At 46.6% G+C, this 22382-nt stretch overlaps 1 protein-coding gene and 1 long non-coding RNA gene across 7 annotated transcripts in view; one reads left to right on the top strand and one right to left on the bottom strand.

Annotated features, from left to right (window-relative positions):
* Positions 1-19157, bottom strand: part of ATXN7L1 (ataxin 7 like 1) — a 227178-nt gene extending 208021 nt beyond the window's left edge. For all 5 annotated transcript variants that reach the window (XM_036327551.1, XM_036327552.1, XM_036327553.1 and 2 more), the window contains exons 1-2: positions 18944-19157; positions 18361-18429 (exon numbers count right to left, since the gene is read on the bottom strand). In XM_036327551.1, coding sequence (XP_036183444.1) covers positions 18361-18429; positions 18944-19124 — 250 coding nt within the window. In that variant the 5' untranslated portion in view covers positions 19125-19157. The remainder of the gene's footprint in view (positions 1-18360; positions 18430-18943) is intronic.
* Positions 19158-19286: 129 nt separating this feature from the next.
* LOC118666011 overlaps positions 19287-22382 on the top strand; it is a 37955-nt gene continuing 34859 nt past the window's right edge. Inside the window, exons 1-2 of one of the 2 annotated variants that reach the window (XR_004970806.1) lie at positions 19287-19814; positions 20826-20941. This is a non-coding gene — a long non-coding RNA (uncharacterized LOC118666011). The remainder of the gene's footprint in view (positions 19815-20825; positions 20942-22382) is intronic. The other variant, XR_004970805.1, reaches the window with a different exon arrangement.

Here is a 22382-nt window from a genome sequence, read left to right as displayed (position 1 = left end):
AAAAATATGTTTTTAAAAACACCACTAACAACAAAAACAACAGTGTTCTTATGCGCATCCCTTCAGTGACAGAATAAGGAGCACTTGAAATGTGGTGGTGGGAGACCTTATACTACAGAAACCACCAAATGTGATAAGCCAGGGATTGATTTATTATTTTTTTTTATTGTCTAGATTTAAGAAAGGGATGGAGAAAATTTTAGTAATGCAGAATTAAAACTATATCACGTCCATAGCTGTATTGTGAATAATGCAAAAAATGAGGATATATTTTTTGGTATTTGAAAACTATTATCCAATTTAGCAAGGCCTTTGCTCTCATCACCAACAATTGAGTGATGGTTCTACCATATCTCTTTGTTCTTCCATTTTCGTCTTACTCGCCGACTTAAATGAAAATATCAACTAACACTTATATTGGATTGACACCTGTTTGTCAATTTCAGTCTCAGGTTGATCAGGGATAGAAGATTTGGCAAAATTTAACAAAAGCATTCTGTGAGAATTAACGGACTATGTGAAATTTTGCAATAAGGAGTATTAAATATTTTATTATTTGTAAATTACATGCTAAACAGCCCTTTAAGAGTAAAATGTATAATAAAAGTATCTCTGTGTAAATTTATTTAGAGAGGGAGTTGTTAAACATTTACTAGCACAACGATTGTGATAAAAAAAGAAGTTACAAATTAATTGGGCAGCAAGACCTAAAACTGTGTGTATGCAGATACACTTGAGAGAGAGAAAGAGAGAAAAGAGAATAACTCTCCCCCCAGCACAATGAAACAGCAAAACACACACACACACACACACACACACACACACACACACACACACACATTATCATACAAAAAAGGAGACTGTTGCCTGAAAACTCTTCTTTATAAAAAAAAACAACAACAAAAAAAACCTCAATTGTGTTGGTATCAAGTAGGTGTACAACTGAAATAAATTATGAACTGCTTCTCTTTGGTATTAATGACAGATCTGGGACTCATTCTAACTCCTTTTTCCAAAAGCGACTTTTTGGGGAACTCATAGCCTTTACTTTATGCTATTCTCTCTCTGTAGACCGCTCAATGTCAAATCCTAACCATCTGTGGTGTAGCATTCATTCATTCATTCATTCATTCATTCATTCATTCATCAAACATTAACTTGGCTCCAATTATATACCCTTCACTGTGCTCCAGGTAGAACCACAAACTTAAGAGCCCCTGTCCTCAGGTCAAAGGTCTTGTAGATGGGCAACCGAAATCTCTTCCTTCCCTGAGCCCCAGGGCATTCAAGCCATACTGAAGTCTCCAGGTGGCATCAGAGCTTCTAGCCTGCTGCCTGGGAGAGTTCCTGAGTTTCCAGTTGGAGGGCAGGGCCCGGGATGCTATTCCACCTTAACATCCTGCACAGAGCCCAGCCCAGTACCTTGGCGGTTGGCCACTTTCTAATGAACCTGTGATACAGGAAGCACAATGAGCCTGTGATACAGGAAACTTGGTGAGCCTGTGATACAGGAAGCATGTGAGCCTGTGATACAGGAAACACAATAAGCCTGTGATACAGGAAGCACGGTGAGCCTGTGATACAGGAAGCACGGGGAGCCTGTGATACAGGAAGCACGGTGAGCCTGTGATACAGGAAGCTCAGTGAGCCTGTGATACAGGAAGCTCGATGAGCCTGTGATACAGGAAGCTCAGTGAGCCTGTGATACAGGAAGCACGGTGAGCCTGTGATACAGGAAGCTCAGTGAGCCTGTGATACAGGAAGCACGGTGAGCCTGTGATACAGGAAACACAATAAGCCTGTGATACAGGAAGCACGGTGAGCCTGTGATACAGGAAGCTCAGTGAGCCTGTGATACAGGAAGCACGGTGAGCCTGTGATACAGGAAGCTCAGTGAGCCTGTGATACAGGAAGCTCGGTGAGCCTGTGATACAGGAAGCACAGTGAGCCTGTGATACAGGAAGCACGGTGAGCCTGTGATACAGGAAGCACGGTGAGCCTGTGATACAGGAAGCATGGCTCTAGCTTTATAACCTGTGGAGGGGCATCAGTCATCCTGGTTTGCAATTTAACTCTAGCAGTTTACTGGGCCCAGCTAAATGCTGACCTCCGGTTGGCAGGTGGAAGGAGGATTATTTTAAGAGTAATTATCTCCTTTCTTCCCCAAATTAAAGAAGAGGGTCACTCGAGTGTGTGGGACAGTGTTTCTTAATATTTTTAAACTCATGTTCTATCAACCAAGATGTGGTCACACTTTACTTCTGATGTTTGCATTGCAGAGCTCACTCTATCTAGAATTTTCATGAATGATGGGCTGTCACACTGTACTTGCATCTTATCGAAAAGTGCCCACTCCTTGCCCTTGCTCCTCCTTAGCTTAAATCATGGATGTTCAATTCCTTGCTCTGAAAATTGCTCATTGGAGGAAAAACTTTGCTCTGCTTTAAAAAACACACATCTTTTTACTGATTTCAGGGAAACACCAACGATGAGGGAGAATCATTGATCAGCTGCCTTCTGGATGCCCCTCACTGGGGATCGAGCCCGCAACCCGGGCAGTGACCTCCTGGTTCACAGGTTGACGCTCAACCACTTAGCCACCCCAGCTGGGTTGCTCTGCTTTTGTAGGAGGCATTTAATAGCTCATTCCCTGTTGATGAGAAAGAGGTCTCCTTTATAGACGAATGTCAGCCAATAAATGTAGATCAAATTAGCATAATGTGAAAATGACCATTCTACAACCCCCAAAGAAATAACTGACCCAGGCAAAGATCACCAATAAATACCAAGACAATTCCATAAAATGTCTTGTTGGTATTCACTTGGTTTTAAAGCATCACCCACAGAATGATGTGCTAATTGAAGAAAGAAAACATATCTAGGATGGAGAGAGGTGGTCACCACCTCACTGCGTGATCGATACCTAATAATGGGCCTCCCTGACATCATGTGCCCCCTGATGAGATGCTTGATGAAGTGCTCAGAATTACCCGGGAGGTATTCTTGCCAAGATGCTGAGCCTGAATCTGAGACTTTAGCTCTAACTTCCAGTATGGAGGAAAAACAGGGCATAGAAAAAGAAGGTGAATGACACCATGAGCAAGTGATCAGACAGGTCAGAATGTGAAGCATTTTAAATGTTTTATATATATGTACATGCAAAAATATATGTATACACATGTATACTGTACATACACATACGGGGGCACTGTTCTAGATTAAAATTGGCACAAGAGGCATAACAACCAAATGTAATGCATAAATCTTGATAGGATCCTGGTTATATGTGTGTGTGTATGAAAAAGCAGCCATGGAAAAAGCAGCTATACACTTTTTGGGGAGTGACAACAGGATAAATTTGACTAGGAACTAGGTAGTAGATATTATTAGGGGACTGGTATTACAATTATGCAGGAAAACGCTCTTATTTTAGGAGATGCATGCTGAGTGAAGAACTTAGGGGTGAAGTGTCACACTATCTGTGGCTTACTTCCAAATGGTTCAGCAAAAACATACATACATATTTATATAAGATGAGGCTCTGAGAACTTGAATAGCTCAAGGATACACAACCAGTATGTGTCAAAATGCTAAATATTTAGAAGTGAAATGTCATGATGTCTACAACCTAGTTTCAAACGGTACAAAATATGTATCTTTGTAAGAAGGCAAATAAGATGAACTGCGAACTAATTTGTAACTCTCAGTGGTGCATATATGAATGACCACGGTACTATTATTCCAACGTTTTTATACGTGTGAGAACCTTTTAAGTTCACATTAAGATGAGGGGCCAAAAAGAAACAAGGGTGCAATGTGGGGTTACCACCAAATCTGAACTGAGCAACTTCAGGCTGCTCAAAGGTGTCTGTGACTTTGGGCCCCGAATTTAGCACTTTTCCACTGACTTCACTGCCTAGGTCGGAAGCGCTAAGGGATCCCAGAGCTGCAACATCCCAAACTGAGCTGGGCCTCTTTGCATTGTGGCTTCAAATATCCACCTGAACAGAAACTTCAGGAGTCCTGCCGGTTCTTAGAATCTCAACAGCTTTAAAACATTAGGTGATAAATCAAAGAAACTCATACATCGGTCATTTCCAGACTGCTTTTAAAATGAAAATACTTACAAATGTAGAGTTGTTTAAAGGATACAGTTTCAGTTTTACAAGAGGAAAACAGTTCTGGAAATGGATTGCACAACAATGTGAATGTACTTAACACTATTAAACTCAACCCTTAAAAATGGATAGGATGTCTCCCAGGACAAGGGAAACAAAGGGAAAAATGAACAAATGGGGCTACATTGGATTAAAAAGCTTCTGCAGAGCAAAAGAAACCATCAACAAAATGCAAAGGGACCCCACTGTATGGGAGAACACATTTGCCGATGGGTACAACTGAGAAGGGGTTAATTTCCAAAATATACAAAGAACACATACAACTCAACATCAGGAACACAAATAATCCAATTTAAAATTGGGCAAAGGATCTAAATAGACACTTCTCCAAAGAGGACATACAGACAATAAAAAAAAAATATATACAGATGGCCAATACATATATGAAAAAAAAAGTTCAATGTCACTAATCATCAGAAATAAGCAATTAAAACCATAATGAGGTATCACCTCACACCTGCCAGAATGGCTACTATCAATAAAATCAACAAACAACAAATGCTGGCGAGGATGTGGAGAAAAGGGAACCCTAGTGCACTGCTGGTGGGAATGCAGACTGGGGCAGCCTAAGGAAAACAGAATGGAGCTTCTCAAAAAATTAAAAATGGAACTGCTGATTGACGTAGCAATCCCACTTCTGGGAATATATCCTAAGAGTCCCGAAACACCAATCAGAAAGTATATGTACACCCCAACTGGTATGTTCATAGCAGTGCTATTTACAATAACTAAGTTCTGGATATAGCGCAAGTGCCCATCAGTAGATTAGTAGATAAAAAAGATGTGGTACATTTACACAATGGAATACTATGTTTAAAAAGAAGGAACTCTTACCCTTTGGGATAGCATGTATGGATCTGGAAATTATTACGCTAAGCGAAGTAATCCAGTTAAAGAAAGACAAATATCACATAATCTCACCTACGTGTGGAATCTAATGAAGAAAATAAACTAATGAACAAAATAGGTCCAGAGGCCTGGATATGTAGAACAGAATGACAGATCTCAGAAGGAGGCAGGTGGAGAGGGTGGGGGCGGCGGAGAGGGGATTAACCAAAGAACATTGACGCATATAGGCATAACCCATGGACACAGACAATAGTGTGGGGAAGGCCTGGGGTGGTGTGGGGGTTGGTTGGAGGGGGGCAAAAGAGGTGAAAACGGGACATCTGTAATACTGACAATAAAAAATGTTATTTGTATTTTACCACGATTTAAAAAGAAATGAAAATAAAGGTATATCAGGACATACACCTGAAAAATTGGATGCCTAGCCAAAGTGTAACACTCTACTGATTGAAAAATAACTCAGGAAAGAAAAAGGGAAGATATGATTCCCTCACACCCACCTCTACAAGATTCATAATACAGTTGAAAGACACCAGGTAAACAAATGGATTGGCCATGAAGGGTAAGATTCAGGGGCCAGAGTGCATGGTAGGTACAGCCAGCAGTAGGAGGTCCAGAGGAGGCCCAGGGTGTGCAGCCTGAGAGGGTGGGGAGGGTTTCCTCAGGGAGTGAATGCGGCCCGAGCCCTGCAGAATGAGAGGCATGCGCTTGAGAGGACAACACTAGCGGCAGAGGTCCCTAGAGAGGCAGAGATTGGGACCGGGAGGAACAGGGCTCGTCCAAAGGGCAATGCCTGTGTGGGCTTGGAAGGACTGAGGCACAGAGGACCTGGGCTACTGCATGAAATGTGCTGGATGGGGAAGTGTTGAAAGGTTTGCACTTAAGGAACAATCTGATAAAATGTGACTTTTCGGAAGATTAATTCTGACGTGGTGTGAGGGGAAGATGGAACCAGCATGACCACATCACCTGTCGGTAGGTGGGAGATGCTTTCTGTGTCTTTCTCAGCCATTCGAATCAAAGAATCTTTGTCACTGCCCCTCAGAGCCAGTGACAAGTAGGGCATCGCTGTGGCTGAAGAAAGGATAGGTCTTTCACACCAATTAAGCAGTTATTGTAAAATCTAGGCCTGGCTGGTATGGCTCAGTGGTTGAACATCAAACTATGAACCAGGTCAGGGCACATGCCCGGGTTGTGGGCTTGATCCCCAGTGGGGGGACGTGCAGGAGGCAGCCAATCAATGATTCTCTCCCATCATTGATATTTCTCTCTCTCTCTCCCTCTCCCTTTCTCTCTGAAATCAATAAAAATATATTTTTTAAAAAGCTAGGCAGGCTATGAGGCAGGCTAGCCTGGGATGGGGGCTGAGGGATGGAAAGAAATGGAGAGGTGCTGAGAACTGCTCTTAAGACAGAGGGGGAGGGGAAGCCTTCCTAAAGAGAGTGGGTAAGGGAAGAATCAAAGAAGGCTTTGCACTTGCACTTGGTCTAGCAGTGTCTGGGGGTGCAGTAAGGACACCCTCGAGGGGCTGTCAAGATGCAATACACCAGAGGCTGAGCCGAGCACTCTGTGTAGAAGTGGTCGGGTCTGGAGGCAGACATGTGGAATCACCACACAGGACTGAACCGTCTCAGGTGAAAGCAAGGAGCAGGGGTGAGCTGACAGGGCAAACTGGAGGGAGGAGGGGGAGGGACCTGGGAGGAGCTGGCAGAAGAGGCCTAAAACTGTGTGTCACCCAAACTTTGGTAAAGAAAATATGGTTTTCCAAAAGCTCTAGGGCAGTCTACTACTTCATGAAAACCTCAAAAAGTACATTTGGAAAGCAAATAGCCTCTTCATCTGTCTAAGGCTGGACTGTTACATATTGGGTTTGCATAAAACAGGGCAGATCTCTATTTTCAATCGTCTCCGGCTAGTTAGTGTTTGGTCTGAGCCTCTGAAAGTGGCAGGGCTCAGGGGAGTTCCACATTCTCTTTGGGTCTTGCCCTGTCGCTGCGGAAGATGGTGAGGAAGGGACCAGCAGCCTGGAGTCTGGGGACTGGCCAGCAGGGCTGACATTGGGGGGTAGGCCACATGGAGCCAACCTCACCCAAATGTGAGCAGTTTCACTTTCCTGGTATTTTCCTTTCTTCCTGCCAGTCTGGGCAGATTGTCACCTGTGAAGGGTGCTCCAGCCCACAGCCCTCACTAGAAGGATCACAATACCAGCCAGCAGACCAAGGGGTCTGGGCCTGTCAAAGAAATCCCATACTGACGAGGCAGTAGGAGAGGGGATAGTGCTGAAGAGGAAACACATGTCAAGGGCTGCCCTGGTCTCTGAAGCTGCAGAGAGAGAGAGAGAGAGAGAGAGAGAGAGAAACACCAGCTCCTCCAGACCAGCCAGATCATGGAATAGGAAATTCTAAGAGCACTGGTTAATGAAGAGAAGATTAAATCCAAAGTCATGAACTCAACATGACCACACCCCCCATCGGCATGTGGGAGATGCATTCTGTGTCTTTCTCAGCATCTGAATCAAAGACTCTTCTCTGTCACTGCCCCTCAGAGCCAGTGACAAGTAGGGCATCGCTGTGGCTGAAGAAGGGAAAGGTCTTTCACACCCACTTAGCAGGTGCACGGGGCCTTCAAAAGGACCCGTCTGAGCTGCTGCGGGTATTGGCAAGCTCTCTCCACTCCATCACCCAAAGGAGCACACCCTTTATGAAAACACTAACGATCCCAATGCCAGGAGGGAAACTGAAAGGCGGCCTAGAAGGTGTTCAAAAGGGAAAAAGAGAGAAATCATCACTGTAGATAGATGCCCCTGGAGTTGCTTGGCAACCGTCCTTGCTAACACCTTCTCCCAAAAAGGAACAGTTTGAGTCGGCTCCTCAGATTTCCCTGAGGCCAGGACTCTGACCCCACGCTGGAGCCCTGGGATGAGAAAGCATTTCACTGAGGGGGAGACCAGGGGCCCGATCAGCAGGCCACTGGCTTAAGCACAGGAGGGGGAGAAACTGGAACCATTTTGCTTAAAGAACATGCTGTCTTAGGCAGGGCTGGTACTTGGCTGAGGCAAGCGAGGCGCCCTGGGTGCAACATTTAAGGAGGCCCTCACGCAGCACCCATAGGAGCCTGTGTATGCACGTCCTTAAATGTGTGTCCTGGGTGCCCCACCTGCCTCACCTCAGTCCCCACCCTGCTCCTCAGATGACATTATGAGACAGTCATTGAGAGTACAGCCTCTGGAATCAGCCTGCCTCTGGGTTCACATCTCAGGTCTACTGCATCCCAGCTGTATCACCTTAGGTACCTCTCTGAGCCTCAGTTTCCTAGTCTCTAAAATGTGGTTGATAATAGGAATTGGCTCCTAGGATTAAGTGAGAAAATGCACATTTAGCTCTGTGCTTAGAAACTAGGCACTGCCCAGTAAACGGCAGCTAGGATTTTTATTTTTTAAAACATACAAGCAGTTCCCCGGAACCCCTTAAACTGGGCCTATGGAATCCAGACCTCTAGGAGTGGGCCCTGTGTCTCCGCATTTAAGAAAAGCTTCACAAAGGACTCTCAAGGTGGGCAGGGCTGAGAGTCACTACTGTATCCAGTGGACAGTGGTTCTCAAAGTCCAGTGACCAGCAGAGCCACCTGGGGAGCCTGTTCAAAAAGCCTGTTCCCGTGCCCCAACCCCAGTCCTGACTCAGCAAGACTGCAGCCTCAGGTGCTAAGTACTCAGGCGATTGCAACGCAGGTCCACCCACATGACCACACTTTGGAAAACTGAAACTGATTCACTCTTGCTAACAGCACAGGGACCTGGGTCCCACTCCTTGTGTTTTTTTTTTTTTTTTTAATATATTTTATTGATTTTTTACAGAGAGGAAGGGAGAGAGATAGAGAGCTAGAAACATCGATGAGAGAGAATCATCGATCAGCTGCCTCCTGCACATCTCCTACTGGGGATATGCCCGCAACCCAGGTACATGCCCTTGACCGGAATCGAACCTGGGACCTCTCAGTCCACAGGCCGACGCTCTGTCCACTGAGCCAAACCGGTTTCGGCTGTGTTTTTACTCCTGGCATCCTGAAAGAACCAGGGACAGAATGTTGAGCAAAGATCCTTAGTCACACGCAGGCATACTCCTGGAGCAGGAACGGTGTCCTCTGTCCCCTGAAAGTGGCAGCTCTCCTAAGGGAAGGGGTACCCAGTGCCTGGTAAAAGTAACAACCGTCGTAACAAAAGCTCACATTTCTGAGCGCCTACGCTATGCCAGATAGTACCCCGTTTATTTTCACAACAACCCTGAGAGCTACTCTTACCACGATTCTAAAAACAAGGAAACTGAGGCTCAGAAACGTCGTCTCTTCTTACTTCTCACCACGCAGGCAGTAAATGGCTGAGTCAAGATTTAAATAATGCTCCGTGAAGCTTCCCAGTCTGCAGTGTCAATGCACTCTGTGGTAAAATATACACAAAACTGGCCTTTTCCACCATTTTCATAGTTCATCCACCTGCAGCAGTTGTTCATCTTTCCCAGCTAGAACTCTGTGCCGACTGAACACCAGTTCTCCACTCCCCCCGGCCCCAGACCTTGACAATTACCATTTGACTCTCTGTCTCTACGAATTTTACCACTCTAGGAACCTCATATAAGTGGAATCATACAGTATTTGCCCTCTTGTAGTCCAATACACTCTTAAAAAGAGTCAGGCACCACCTTGGTCTGATAGGACCAAACTAGGAATGTGTCTCAACCATGTTCCATACCCTGGTTAGTGTCATCAGTTGGGTGTCCTGTCTCCCCAGCTTGGCCCCACCCCAAGACTCCATGACCTACTGGTAAATTGTGGTTACTGTGTTAGGGTCACACAGCAACCCCGGCCCCTGTCAACCCCCAGCTGAAGGTGTCCTTGCTCTATTAATGTTCCGAGAACCACAATTAGCGTCACAGAGCAGGCACCTAGGTTCCAAGAGCTCATCACCAAGTCCCTGTTCTCTTTCCCACAATGGTGACCTAGTGTCGCTTTGTCCTGCCCTGGAGAGTATTTATTTGGTTTCCTTTTATTTTTTCTTTAAGCACCTGATCCCTAAAATTGGCAAGCAGAATTGTGTTATGAAACCACAGGTATAAGGATAAAGCATCTACATAAAAACAAAAGCTTTCTCCACAGCAGAATTCCAGCTTTACTGGGGGAACTGGGTGAATCATGTCTAGCCCCTGATTGGCAAGCATCCTCCGCCTCAGCCCACTTGCAGGAAGGGATTTCCTGGGCTCCCATCATTAGTTGAAGAGCCTCAGGGTCCAAATCCAGGTCCCTGTGGCTGAAGCGGCCAATCTGAGCTCCCCCACAGAGGAGCAGGAGAGCCAGCCAAAGAGCCTTCACTGGGAGCCCACCAGGGGCAGGGCATTGTACCAAGCGTTTTAGGAGAGAAAGATGTGGAAGTCCGTTTCCTTTATCTATTTATTTATTTACGTGTGGTGGTGGTGGGGAAAGCCAGCTTTTTGATACTCAGTTTCTGCAACTCAAAAAAAGGCCAACCCTTGGCCAACCCTCTCCCCTCTCCATCATAGCTCCATTTGATCACTTCAGTCACAAGCAGACTCCTGTGGTCCAGTCCCGCCGACTCCCTCTCCCCCTCCCCGCGCCCTCACCCAGGCCCCCTGAGGCAAGACCAAGTGTGGACTTGCAAGAAGCCCCCCACACCCTGGAGGCTCCCCCTCGGGCTCTCTTTTGCCGCTGGAGGAACCGTAGGCCCAGGGGAGGTCTGCCAGTGTGGTGCTGCGCGGCCTCAGGCAGGGGCAGCGGTCAGTGTGTGGCTGCTCCTCTTACCCTTCAAATGCCATCTGCCTCTGTCTCTGTGGTCTGGGGTGGGGTGCTTCAGCCGCCCCCCCTTATTCTAGGATTTTCTCAGTGGTTTCCTGCCTGTAAATAATTGTTAGCTGTTCTTCTAGAGAGGAAGAGCAAAGCAAGGAATGACCTACATCACCATCTTGGTGACATCACTCTCACTGCAGTCACTAAAGGACTGTAGTTTCCAGGTGTGACACGAGGCCACCTTGGAACTTGGGGTCCTAGGACAAAAGGGATTTGACCAGACAGGGTCTCAGTGTATCTGCTAATACATTTACGTCTACATCTGAAGGATGTCACGAATTAATCAAAGCACCATGAACAAAAGGTTAGCCCAAAAGATATAAACACGATGTACACAGGTTACCACACAGTAGCCAAGTCTGCCTAACTTTCCTAAATTAATTCAGAAGCAGAGACAGCAAGGATCTGTGAACGCCGGCCTTGCGTGAACACGGCCGTGCAGTCCTAATGCCACCGACCACGTGGCACAGGTCAGGAGCCCCAGGAATCAGACCCTCCTCTGCCCTTCCTATTTTCTAATCCATAACACGGGAACCCTGAAACCAGCCCCTTTGCTCTGTCACATGCACCCCCACTTCAGACAAGGCCCATGGGTAATCACACTGCACAGAACGCCAATAGTAGTATTTCCAGCCTGACTTTAAACTGAAATCCTTAATGATTCACCGTGTGGTACTCATGACATCAGGGGCCACTGTACAATAAATGGCATCATTATCAGAATCAATGTTTTGGGGTCTCCTCTACGCATAGCGAGGGAGGATGGGCCACCCAGAATTAGAACCGGAAGCTCATTTTCTGCAGAATAGGGTAACCTGTCCCCATTTTCTGCAGAATAGAGCTGAAGGTTTGGAGGAGTCACCTGGCAAACCTTTGGACAGTTCCCGCCACAAGCAGTAGTGCCATGCTGGGCACGTTTATACTACCCTCTCTGCTTTGTTATCTTCACTCTAAGCAACACAGACTCTCATTTCTAGAACATTCTATATTCTCTCACACTTTGGGCCTTCACACATGTTGTTTCCTTTAATTCCCACCTGCCCAGCCCTGCACACAGATAACTTCCATTCATCCTGCAGGTTTCAGTGTAAATAAAATTTCCTCAGGAAAGGCCTTCACTGAGCCCCTAACCTAAATTAGGTCCCCCTGCCACGCCTTCTAATAGCACCCCGTTGCCCCTTTCAGAGTACTCTCCAGACTCCAGGACTTCTTTTTTTTTAATCTTTACCTGAAGCGTGAGGATATCCCGCCCCCCTCCCCTGCCCCATTGTTTTTAGAAAGAGTGGAAGGAAAGGGTGAGGGTGAGAGGGAGAGAGAGAGAGAGAGAGAGAGAATTGATGGGAGAGATACATTGATTGGTTGCCTCCTGCTCGTGCCCTGACCGGGACTGGGGATTGAACCTGCAATCAAGGTACATGCCCTTGACCGGGAATTGAACCCGTGACCCTTCTGTCTGAGGGCTGAAGCTCTAACCATTGAGAAAAACAGGCCAGGCGACACTAGGACTTCCCAACGCCTGCCTTTGCAGCTAGGGTGGAAGCGCCGCGAGGCAGAGGCTGCGCTGTTTGTGGCTGTGCCCGGGCCTAGCCCAGTGCTGGCACACGGTGAGACTGTCTCAATGTATGACGGAGGCCAAGAAAGCAGGAGCAGGTCTTAAAACCCAAGCAAGACACCCAGAGGCCTCAATGATGGTTCCACTGCGCAGGCACCAAAGAGAGAATGTGGCAGCGCCTTATGAACTGATATGGATCACTGCCCTTCAGAATGCTGTAACACCTGCACATTATTTATAAAATAAGAAGTACTTAAATGAGTGGGGTGTGTAACAGCCTCCATCTTCTGGAGATGAAACAATTATTCTTGTAGAATGAGGCCTGATGAGAACCCAACGCATCACATACAGCGTCCCAGGGTGTGGCCAACCTGCCTGACTTCCTGTTTTGGAAGGGGCCAGAGCCACATTTTCTCCACACAAGAACCCAGGCACATGGAAATGCCTGTATGTGAAGAGAGACTCGTTTAAAGCTCTATACTTTCAAAACTACACGGTTTTGAAAAAACCCTTTCTCAGCTTTTCTGTCTTGGCCATGGCACTCCCCCTTCTCCACAGCTGGAAGCAACCCTAAAGCTTACTCATTCCCAAGCCCTTACGTCTCCTTTTTACCGTTCCTCCCCCCACCCTTAGGCCACCCCATCTCTCCATCCTTCCATCCCAAACGCTGGGGCGAGAGAAGAGAGATGATAATGAGACGTCAAAGTGAACAAATGTGCGGCTTGTTAGCAAAAGGGGAGGAAGGTAGGCTTAATGGGAAAAGAAGTTGAAATTAATGGTGAAATGAGGTTTATCTGTGTAATCTGTGGACTTGGTGTCTTCCCATCTTCTATTAGCATAGATAACGGAGTTGCCTGTATAACGATAAGGGAAGCCCTCGCAGTTTCCCATAAATCTCCACCACTTGTCGCTGGCTCCCCTGGCTGGGATTCTAAGAGCACTTCATTCTTGCTCCTCAGTTGCCATCTTTTCCTCCAATTTGCTCCCATCCAGCCATAACCGCAAGACTCCTAACCCTGAGCTGAATGTGTTCCCACATTCCCTGCTTCATCCAGTGTTCCAGCCCAATTCCACCAGCATCTCAGGAGGAAAGCAAACTCTTAGAGTCACAGCAAGATCTTACTGGCTCCAGAACAGTTTTCAAATTGGAAGCATTCCACAAGTTTACCTACAGCAAATCAAAACATCTGGGAACATTAAAACACAGACAAATGCCCGTAGTAACTAGTATAGATTTCAAAAAGACCCAAACAAAAATCTATGAAGGATTTTCTTTTCTCAGTGATCAGACAAAACAATTTATTGATCATTTAAAAAATTATTTTACACCTCCCGGACCTAGAAAGATTTTGTAAACCACTCATAGCCACAGGCCCACAACTGTATTTTCTCTAGCTCTTAATAAAACTTACCAATGACTACATAGGAACTGCACGCCATTAAAATTGGTTTTTAAAAAACCATTACCTTTATAAAATTAGAATATGATTAACTCTAAAAGTGAAATTTCTGATAAATTTTACCTTTTCCATTCATCACTGATTAAAAATCCCAATTAATTATAATAATTAAGGTTCCTAGAACTAGCTTCCTTAATAAATGAAGATGATAATCATAATAACATAAAAAAAAGAATAAAGGCAAACATCCATTAAGTGTTACCATGTGCTAAGCCCTTCTGTATTATCTCAGCTAATCCTCACAACAACACTGCTATTATCTGTTTTATATAGTCCAGCACACTTATGAGTCATATGCACCCTGCTCCTTACTCATAAATTGACATTCTTGAAAATAAAAAATCTCTGGCTGGGTGGCTCGTTGGTTGGAGCACCATCTTGTACACTAAAAGGTTGTGGGATCGATTCCAGGTTAGGGCACATACCTAAGTTGCAGGTTCAGACCCTGGTTGGGACACATGTGGGAGGCAACCAATCAATGTTTCTCTCACATCGATGTGTGTCTCTCTCTCTCCATCTCTCTTCCTCTCGCTCTCAAATCAGTAAACATATCCTCAAGTGAGGATTCAAAACAGAGTTCAGGGGAGGCAATTAGAATAAGGGAACATCTTTCTAAATCATAGAGCTTTTTCCCAATTAGCTTGAAAGAAAAAAAAAAGTCTTCAGATAAACCTACAAAGCTAGAGAGAAAATTATAATAAAAGGTTAGTCAGATGAACGGCCTTCTTTGAATTCTCTATCATAAGTGCATTTCTTATCTTAGATTAGGCTAACAAGGTTTCTGGGACCCTCTCTTCTCAGGAAATTTAAGTGCCTCACTGAGCCAAGCTGACCTAGGTCAGCTCACTCGCCACTGAGGGGAACACATCACCCTGGGTTCTGGACTCAAACCCTCAGTCATTCCAAAGGCCTAAAGGTCACATACCATTCATAAACTATTTGCAGCAGAATATGCTTGTGTCTGAGATGCAGTGATTTTTGCCACCAAGGGATTATGAAATGAGAAAATAAACCCAGTAGTAGTTTAAGATGTTTTTAATGTGAGGCCTTGATTTTTTTTTAAAGTTTTTCTCTTCTTCTGAAGACAGCCTGTCTGGTATGACTATATCTGAGGTGTAGGCACATTCAGCAGAGAAACTCGGGTCCAGAGGTCTCAAAGGGACCGTAGAGGATGTTTAACCCCACTTCCTTACTTTACATGTGAGAGAAGAGGCCAGAGAAGGGAAGTGATGTTCCCAAGGTCATATGGGAGAACCTAGGAAGCTGACTCAATCCCTCTCTCCTGCTCCGTTCACCACGCCAGGCTGCCCTCGATATAACCCCATCTGACCACATCCAAGCCTGGAATCAGCAACACCTTTCGAACCCAGGTGATGATTTGGAAAGGTTCAAAAGTATTTTCCAAATTCATCTTGACTGTCATTTTAGTCAACTTTGGATGAAACAATAACATTGATGTAAAGACTTTATTACTGAGATTTCAAAGCCTTCAGTTAACACTTTCTACTGAGGTAGGTGGAGAATTGAAGCACAAAAGGAATGAGGAATGGAGAAGGAACTATGTTACAATAATTGGGTTATTTTAGAAGTCTGCAAGTCCTTCCTTCTATGAACTTAATCTATAAAAAATATCGTATCACAACAATGCTCACAGCAACATTATTCACCATTAAAAGATGGAAACAAGCCAAATCTTCATCAAAAGATAGATGACTAAACAAAATATGGTATATACACACAATGGAACATTATTCAGCCATAAAAAGGAATGAAATTCTGACACATGCTGCAACAGGAATGAACCATGAAAACATTATGCTAAGTGAAATAAGCATGTCACAAAGGGACAAATATTGCATGATATATACATGTATATATGTAATTATACATGGTATTTAGAATAGGCAACTTCATGGAGACAGAAAATAGAATAGAGATTACCAGGGCTGAGGGGGAGAGGGGAATGGGGAGTTACAGTGTAATGAGTATAGGATTTCTGGTTGGGATAATAAAAAAGTTTGGGAAATGAATAGCGGTAATTATTGTACACCATTGTGCATGTACTTAGTACTATTGAATTGTATACTTTAAAATGGTTAAAACTGTAAATTTTGTATTATGTTTATTTCATCGCAATAAAAATCATATCAAAATCTGGATTATATCCTTCTCATTTTCAATTGCTACTTATTTATTGCTATTAAGACCCAAATTTCTTCTCAAGACCTGCATACTATGGTCATCGATGTATGCTTGCACACGTAGACAAACAGAATCACACCCGGTCACTTTGTGCTCTGCAGAGACCCATCCACAAACAGGTATCCGTCCTGAGACCACCTACATGACTCCAACAATAAAGCCCATGGCAAGACTAATGCAACCAGTGTTTCTGGAGACCCTGGCAACCAAACAACCCGACTGAGTCCCAGCTCAACCCTTAAATTCCTCACCATGGTGGTGGTGGGGTGGTGGGGGGGTATATATTTAGTTTATGTGTATTCTCTCTGTAAAGAAAACTGTGTGCATATACCAGGAAGTCCTTCAGGAATAGCTAACCCAAGTCTGCTCCACCAGGCCCATGAACAAAGAGATTTCAGTCCATACATGGCTGTTGGGTGCACTCAGCAACTGCATGTTACACCGAACAGCGGTGTCCTTAATGTAAATGCATATAATTGGGAGCTAAGTCTTTGTACCTTTACAGGACAAAGGATATAATGAGCAGAATGTACCACTTGTGAATTCTGAGGAAAGGAGAGCCTTTCATTTTTCCTTAAAAGAATCCATTTCTCACGAGGCAAAGAGAATCTGAGAACAAGTCTTTTGAAATAGAAGCAGGGAGGAGGGTGCAGAATGTGAGTTTTGTGTTAGTCATAATCGATCACCAGACCCAAGAGGTGCCCATTCTGTGTCATACCATAACGTTTACTCAACTTTAATTTAAAGGTTTTCACCACCTCATCTTCCTTCATGGAAATCTTTCCATTGCCAGTGGTCTAACAACTGAGTCCATTAGCTTTTAAAGATTTCAAGAGTTTCCAAAGAAAAACAATCTCTAGTGATACTTCCCATTGCCAACACTCATGAACATTTAGCACAAATAAGCTGCCACTTGTGAGCTGTCCACTTGACTTCATTCCCTTGCGCATCCTAAGGATATGTCAAGATCACAGTAAGATATTTAGAGGCAACATCTTTAGAATAAGGTTTCATTCCCAATCAAAGTGCTTAATTAGCAGAACCACTATGCTAGAGAACTGTCCTTGAATATGCATGCATTTTAACCTCCATGTTATTTTTTCTGAAGCACACATTTTCCTCTCACTGGATGGCCACGAAATGATTAGGCGCAGAAAACCAACTGTCATAGGTGTCGACCCACAAAATAAGTGCCATCTTTCCAAGCAGGTTTTGGCTGCCTTCAAGGATGATATCCCGGTGTACGAGGGAGACCATTCTTTGGAATCTAATGGCCTTATCTCCATTCATTTGGGATGAGCAACGCTCCTGTGGCCTAGTTACGGCTAAACTCTTTCAACACTTCCCACCAACCCCTTCTGGCCCCTCGAGCCATCCTCTCACCCCCAATTTCAGCCAACCATGTTTATAAGACATCAGTTAGTAAATCACAATTCAGATGACCCCACCCATTTGTTCAGCAGAAAGTGGCCTCTGGATTTGCTCCACGTGGACCCATAGGCCAGAGTTACATATGGCAGGCTTGCAAACATGAACAGGACATGATTTATTTATGACGACCATGTGTGCTTGATGCCCAGTTCCAGCAGGTTGTGGCTTCACTTGCCTGCCTCAGTCTAGGATGACCGCTCTACTCACTGTGTCCCATTTCAGGTACTACCTTTCCAGGCTAGGGAAACAGAGAGGGGCAACTGGCCAGGGGGCGGCACACACTGATGCCCCTAACCCTGCTGGCCACATAACAATCTGTGACCAAACACAAGGTGGGCAAATGTAACTTGCTACAAAGGTTCGCATGTCCAATGGTTTTCCGTGGAGAGTGGAGAAGTAGCCGCTGGAATACCTGACCATGTGAGGTTCATGAAACTGTTGTGTATTTACCCACAAGAAAGGCTGGGATGCTTGTGAGGGAAGCCCCGCTCCTCATTTCACAGATTTTGACACACACACACACCCCCACCCCACCACCACCACCTTTGGCCATGATGCTGCAAATGCGAATGGCAGATAGGCATCAGCAGGTCCAAACGTGGACTCCAACTGAAGTGCAGTAAACTTCTGCCTCAACAGTCTCCCCCTCTTTACCCCCCAGTTGTATTTATACTTTGGAAGAAGTTAACCCGAAGCAGCAGACACCTGGGCGTGCTCAATTTTTGACAAGCCTTAGTCACTCTGTAACCAGCAGAACAATTCACAATATAGTCGAAAATCCTGTGAAGATTTCTGCCACACATGCTAACACTAAAATGCCAGTAGCTCCACTTACCTTCTTTATTAAGCCTCATAACCTCCCTGCTTTTTCCACCCTCTTTTCCAGCCTCTTCTAAATCTACATCTGCAGATGAAAAAGAAAAAGAAAAAAAGAAAATAAGGGAAAAGGGCGAAAAAAGGGGGGAAAAAAGCCAAAGTCAAGGGGGGCAGGGAGAGTGTTTATTTGCAAACAGATGGATATAAATACTGTATATGAAAATCTGTCCAAAATTGACAATGCGACGTTTTCTCCCAAGTCCGTATTTCCATCTACCTGGCCCAGATAGGTACCAAAAAAACTATGCAGGCAGCAACAGAGTAGCCTTTTAAACAGATACACCATGGGGCTGTGAAAGCCCACCCCGCGGGCTGCCACGGGGAGCCGGGCACAGACAGACAGACAGACAGCCCTGGCAGCAGGGCCTCTCTCTGTGCACTGATGATCTGTCTCTGTGTGTATTTATTTAGAGAGAGAGGGAGAAGCATGGAGGACACCGGGGGCCACTCTCTCTCTCACACACACACTTTTTCCCAGTGGCTCTAGGTGAATGGAAAGGTTACAGGATAATAAAAGGAGGAGGAGGCGGTGGGGTTCTTACTGTCGGAGCAGTGTAATTTGGCGGCGTCGATCCAGGAGGACCAGGGTTTGCCCAGAAACGCCTCCGGACTGGGCACTTTGCGATCCAGTGTCGCCATTGCTCTTCCTTCTTGTTGCTTTTTCCCTGTTCCTTCGGCAGCAGCAGCCGAGAGACACGGGATTCGAGAACGCTCCGACGTCATCTTCGGAACGTTCCGACATTGAGTGCTCTGAACGCGGGCGGGAGGGAGGGAGGGATGGGAGGAGGGAGGGGGCGGGGAGAGAGAGCGAGGAGGAGGAGCCGGCGCCCCAGCGCCCGCCGCCGGATGGGCTCCGCACGCGGCGCGCACGGCCACCAGAGGCAGCAGAGAGGCGCCGGCTGCTCCGCGCCCGCCCGGCCGCCCGCCCGCCCCGCCGGGAGGGGCCGCGCGCAGGGCCCGCCGAGCGCCGGGACCAGAGGCTGCCGCGCGCCCGGGGGAGGAGATGCTGCGCCGCCGCCGCCTGCACCCGGGGGCCGCGAGGGGCCGGGCCAGGCGCCGGGACAGACCCGGAGAGCGCGGCCTGGGCCGGAGGAAGGGTGGCCTTTCCCGCAGAGTTGCAGCGAGAGCACTGAAAGTTTTCGCCTGCAGCCCTTGCAGGGTGTCCTGCCCTCGAGGGGCCTCCGCACGGATCCCCGCGGCTGAGTGGGGCGGAGACGAGCAGGTTGGCCACCTCCGGCCCCCACCCCCACGACCACGCCAGGCCGGGGAAGGGACCCCGGTGACTTCGCATCCCATGCACCACCCCCTTGACCCGTCCTTCCCTTTCACGGGGGACCTTGGACCGTGGAGGGCTCCGCGAACGCCTCTGGGACCTGAGACCGGAGAGTGGATGGAGGTGGTTCTACAGAGCAGGTGAGTTGGGGGCGAGAGGAGCTGCCTCCCCATCTCGGACTGCGGGACACGCCGAGCTCCAAACTCAGCGCCCGGCGCCCCCAGATCCTCTGCGCGGTGCGCGCCGCCGGCGCGCGGAGAACCACCGCGTAGACTTGGCTCTGGGGTCTCGGTAGCCGGGGAGCGAAGGCACCGGGCCCGCCCACCGCGCCTCGGGAGCAGTTTTCTGCGCTCCCTGCGGTGCGAGGAGAGTGGCCGGGACCAGCGCCTGGAACCTCCCGCCAGGACTCTGACTCCTGGGAGAATTCATTGTAGGTTGGACTGCTCTCGCCAGTAGATAGGAAGCGCTGGGTTTCCTCTGAATGTCGGACGTTTGTTGCGTGCATTGAGATTTCCCTTCTCTCCCTAGAGGTGGGCAGTAAAGGCCTTAAAAGGTCTCCTGGTATTTCTTTTTAAAAACCCTTTGTTTACTCGGACTTACCGAAAACGTGGACAACCCCCCCCCCCCCCGCCCCCAACCACCACCACCGTAGGTATATTTTCCCTCTATTTCCCCAGCACCCTGTTCGTTCTTACCACTTCTGTTTTCCCGTGGCTGAAGCGCACTGATGGGAAGTTGCTCTGTGCTTGAGGTCTGCCCTGGCGGTGCCATCTAATTTCCCTGTGTCTGAGAGCCAGGGTTGGGGTGGGCGATGGAGGAGCAGCTACACATAAGTCTTCAGTCGTGATGTTTGCGTGAATGGGCTTGTTTTTTTTGTGTTTTTTTTTGTTGTTGTTGTTGCTGTGTGTGTGTGTGTGTGTGTGTGTGTGTGTGTGTGCGTGTTTGTCAGACCCAGATAAATGTCATTTGCCTTTGCACATAGGGACCACTAAATGGCCACGGTGCCACTGGGTGAAGAATTCTCATTTTAAGGATTGGTGGTGTTAACCAATATTTATTACTTATTGGCCTCTTATGTATGCCAGGCCCTGAGCTTAACATTTCCTCCCTCCTCTCTCTCTCTATTCACCATCCATCCATCTTTTCAACAGCTACTGCCTGCAATGGGCCAGGCGCCCTGCAGCAAAGGAAAACAAATGAGATCCAGCCCGGTCTCCGTGGAAGAAGGAAAGCGTGAAACTTCTTGGGAAAACAAGACCCGCACACAGTGAGTGCCTTGGGTGGTAGATGGCGTGTCTCTCAGCTCTGCCTGTTCCGAAGAGGAACTGAGATCCGGCGGGGAGAGGTCAGGCAATGTGTCCCTGAGGAGACGGGATTGGCTCTGCCTCTTGGGCAGGGGAAGGATGTAGAAGGGTAAGGTGAAGACTGGATTTTGCCAAGGGAGGGAGCAGGCTGGTGTTTGCAAAGGCTTCAAGCTGTGTATAAATGTGGTGTGTGAGGGTGTTGAGTGTGGCTTACCTGGGATGTGGGTTACTGTTGGGGGTTAGGGTTGAGGAGGCTGTATAGTCCGGCTCGAGACAAATTATGGAAGGCAGGGAATGATAGCCTAAAGAGTTTTGCTTGACAACTGGGAACCACTACAGGGGCTTCTGCAGCATAAGGGTAAGTAGAAAGTATGACTTACTCTGTCTGGCCTTGATGTCCAGGCTGTATTGCACTATGGAAGCTGGTTAGGAAAGTAGTGCCACATTATCGATAGTGTGAAGAAATGAAGGCCCACGAAGTAGAGAAGAGGGGACAGGTAGAAGCCTAGGGAGAGAGCATCTCGTCAGAGGATATGTTGTATGTTTGGATTTGGGGAGAATCAGAGAGGGATATAGAGGTGCGAGGCACAAGTAATGAGATCCTGGGACATTTTCCCCTTCTCCTACTTCTTTCCGATTTTCCTTCCATTTTTGGTGTTTATTCCTCTATTGTGAATGCGAAGGAAGATGTGGTTGGTGGCCTCTAAGATGACCCCAGTGACCCTGGTATTCATACCCTTGTGGGATCCCCTTCCCTTCATTGTGGGCTGAACCTAATGACTTGCCTCTAGCAACTAGAATAGGGCAAAAGTGATGGGATGTCATTTCTGAGGTTAGGTTACAAAAAGACAATGGCTTCTTGCTTTCATTCACTTGCTCTAAGAAAGCCCACTGTCATATTGTGGCAAGAAACCAAGGGAGGCCTTTAGGCTGTGAGGTGTGGAACCCTTTACAGCCCGGTGAGTGTGAAGTTTGTCTTCCTCCAGTTGAGCCTTGAGATTAGACCGAGTGCTGGCCCACATCTGTGAGAGACCTTGAGTTGGAAGCACCCAGCTATGTCTTGCCTGTATCCCTGACCCACATAAATGGAGATAATTAGTGTTTGTCATTCTAAGTGGTTAAGTTTTGGAGTAACTTGTTACGTAGTAATATATAACTACTCCAGCATGACTTGAGTATAAAGTGAGTGGATAACAAAATGTAAGTTTAACAAAGGAAAAGTCTGAGCAGTGTTCCCTTGCTCCTCTTTTCAGCCTCCTGTGAATTGTGTATCATCTTTCCCCCCATTTTTTTTGGCCAGCTTTGTGGAACTGGTTTACACTAGTATCTCCTATATACCCTGAGTTTTGCAATTTATCTTTATCCCTTGGATGCTCATGGTTTTGCTCTTTAAATTCAATTACT

Source organism: Myotis myotis, unplaced genomic scaffold (genome assembly GCF_014108235.1).
Source record: "Myotis myotis isolate mMyoMyo1 unplaced genomic scaffold, mMyoMyo1.p scaffold_m19_p_11, whole genome shotgun sequence".
Classification (NCBI taxonomy): Eukaryota; Metazoa; Chordata; class Mammalia; order Chiroptera; family Vespertilionidae; genus Myotis; species Myotis myotis.
This window is presented reverse-complemented; position numbering and strand designations above follow the sequence as displayed.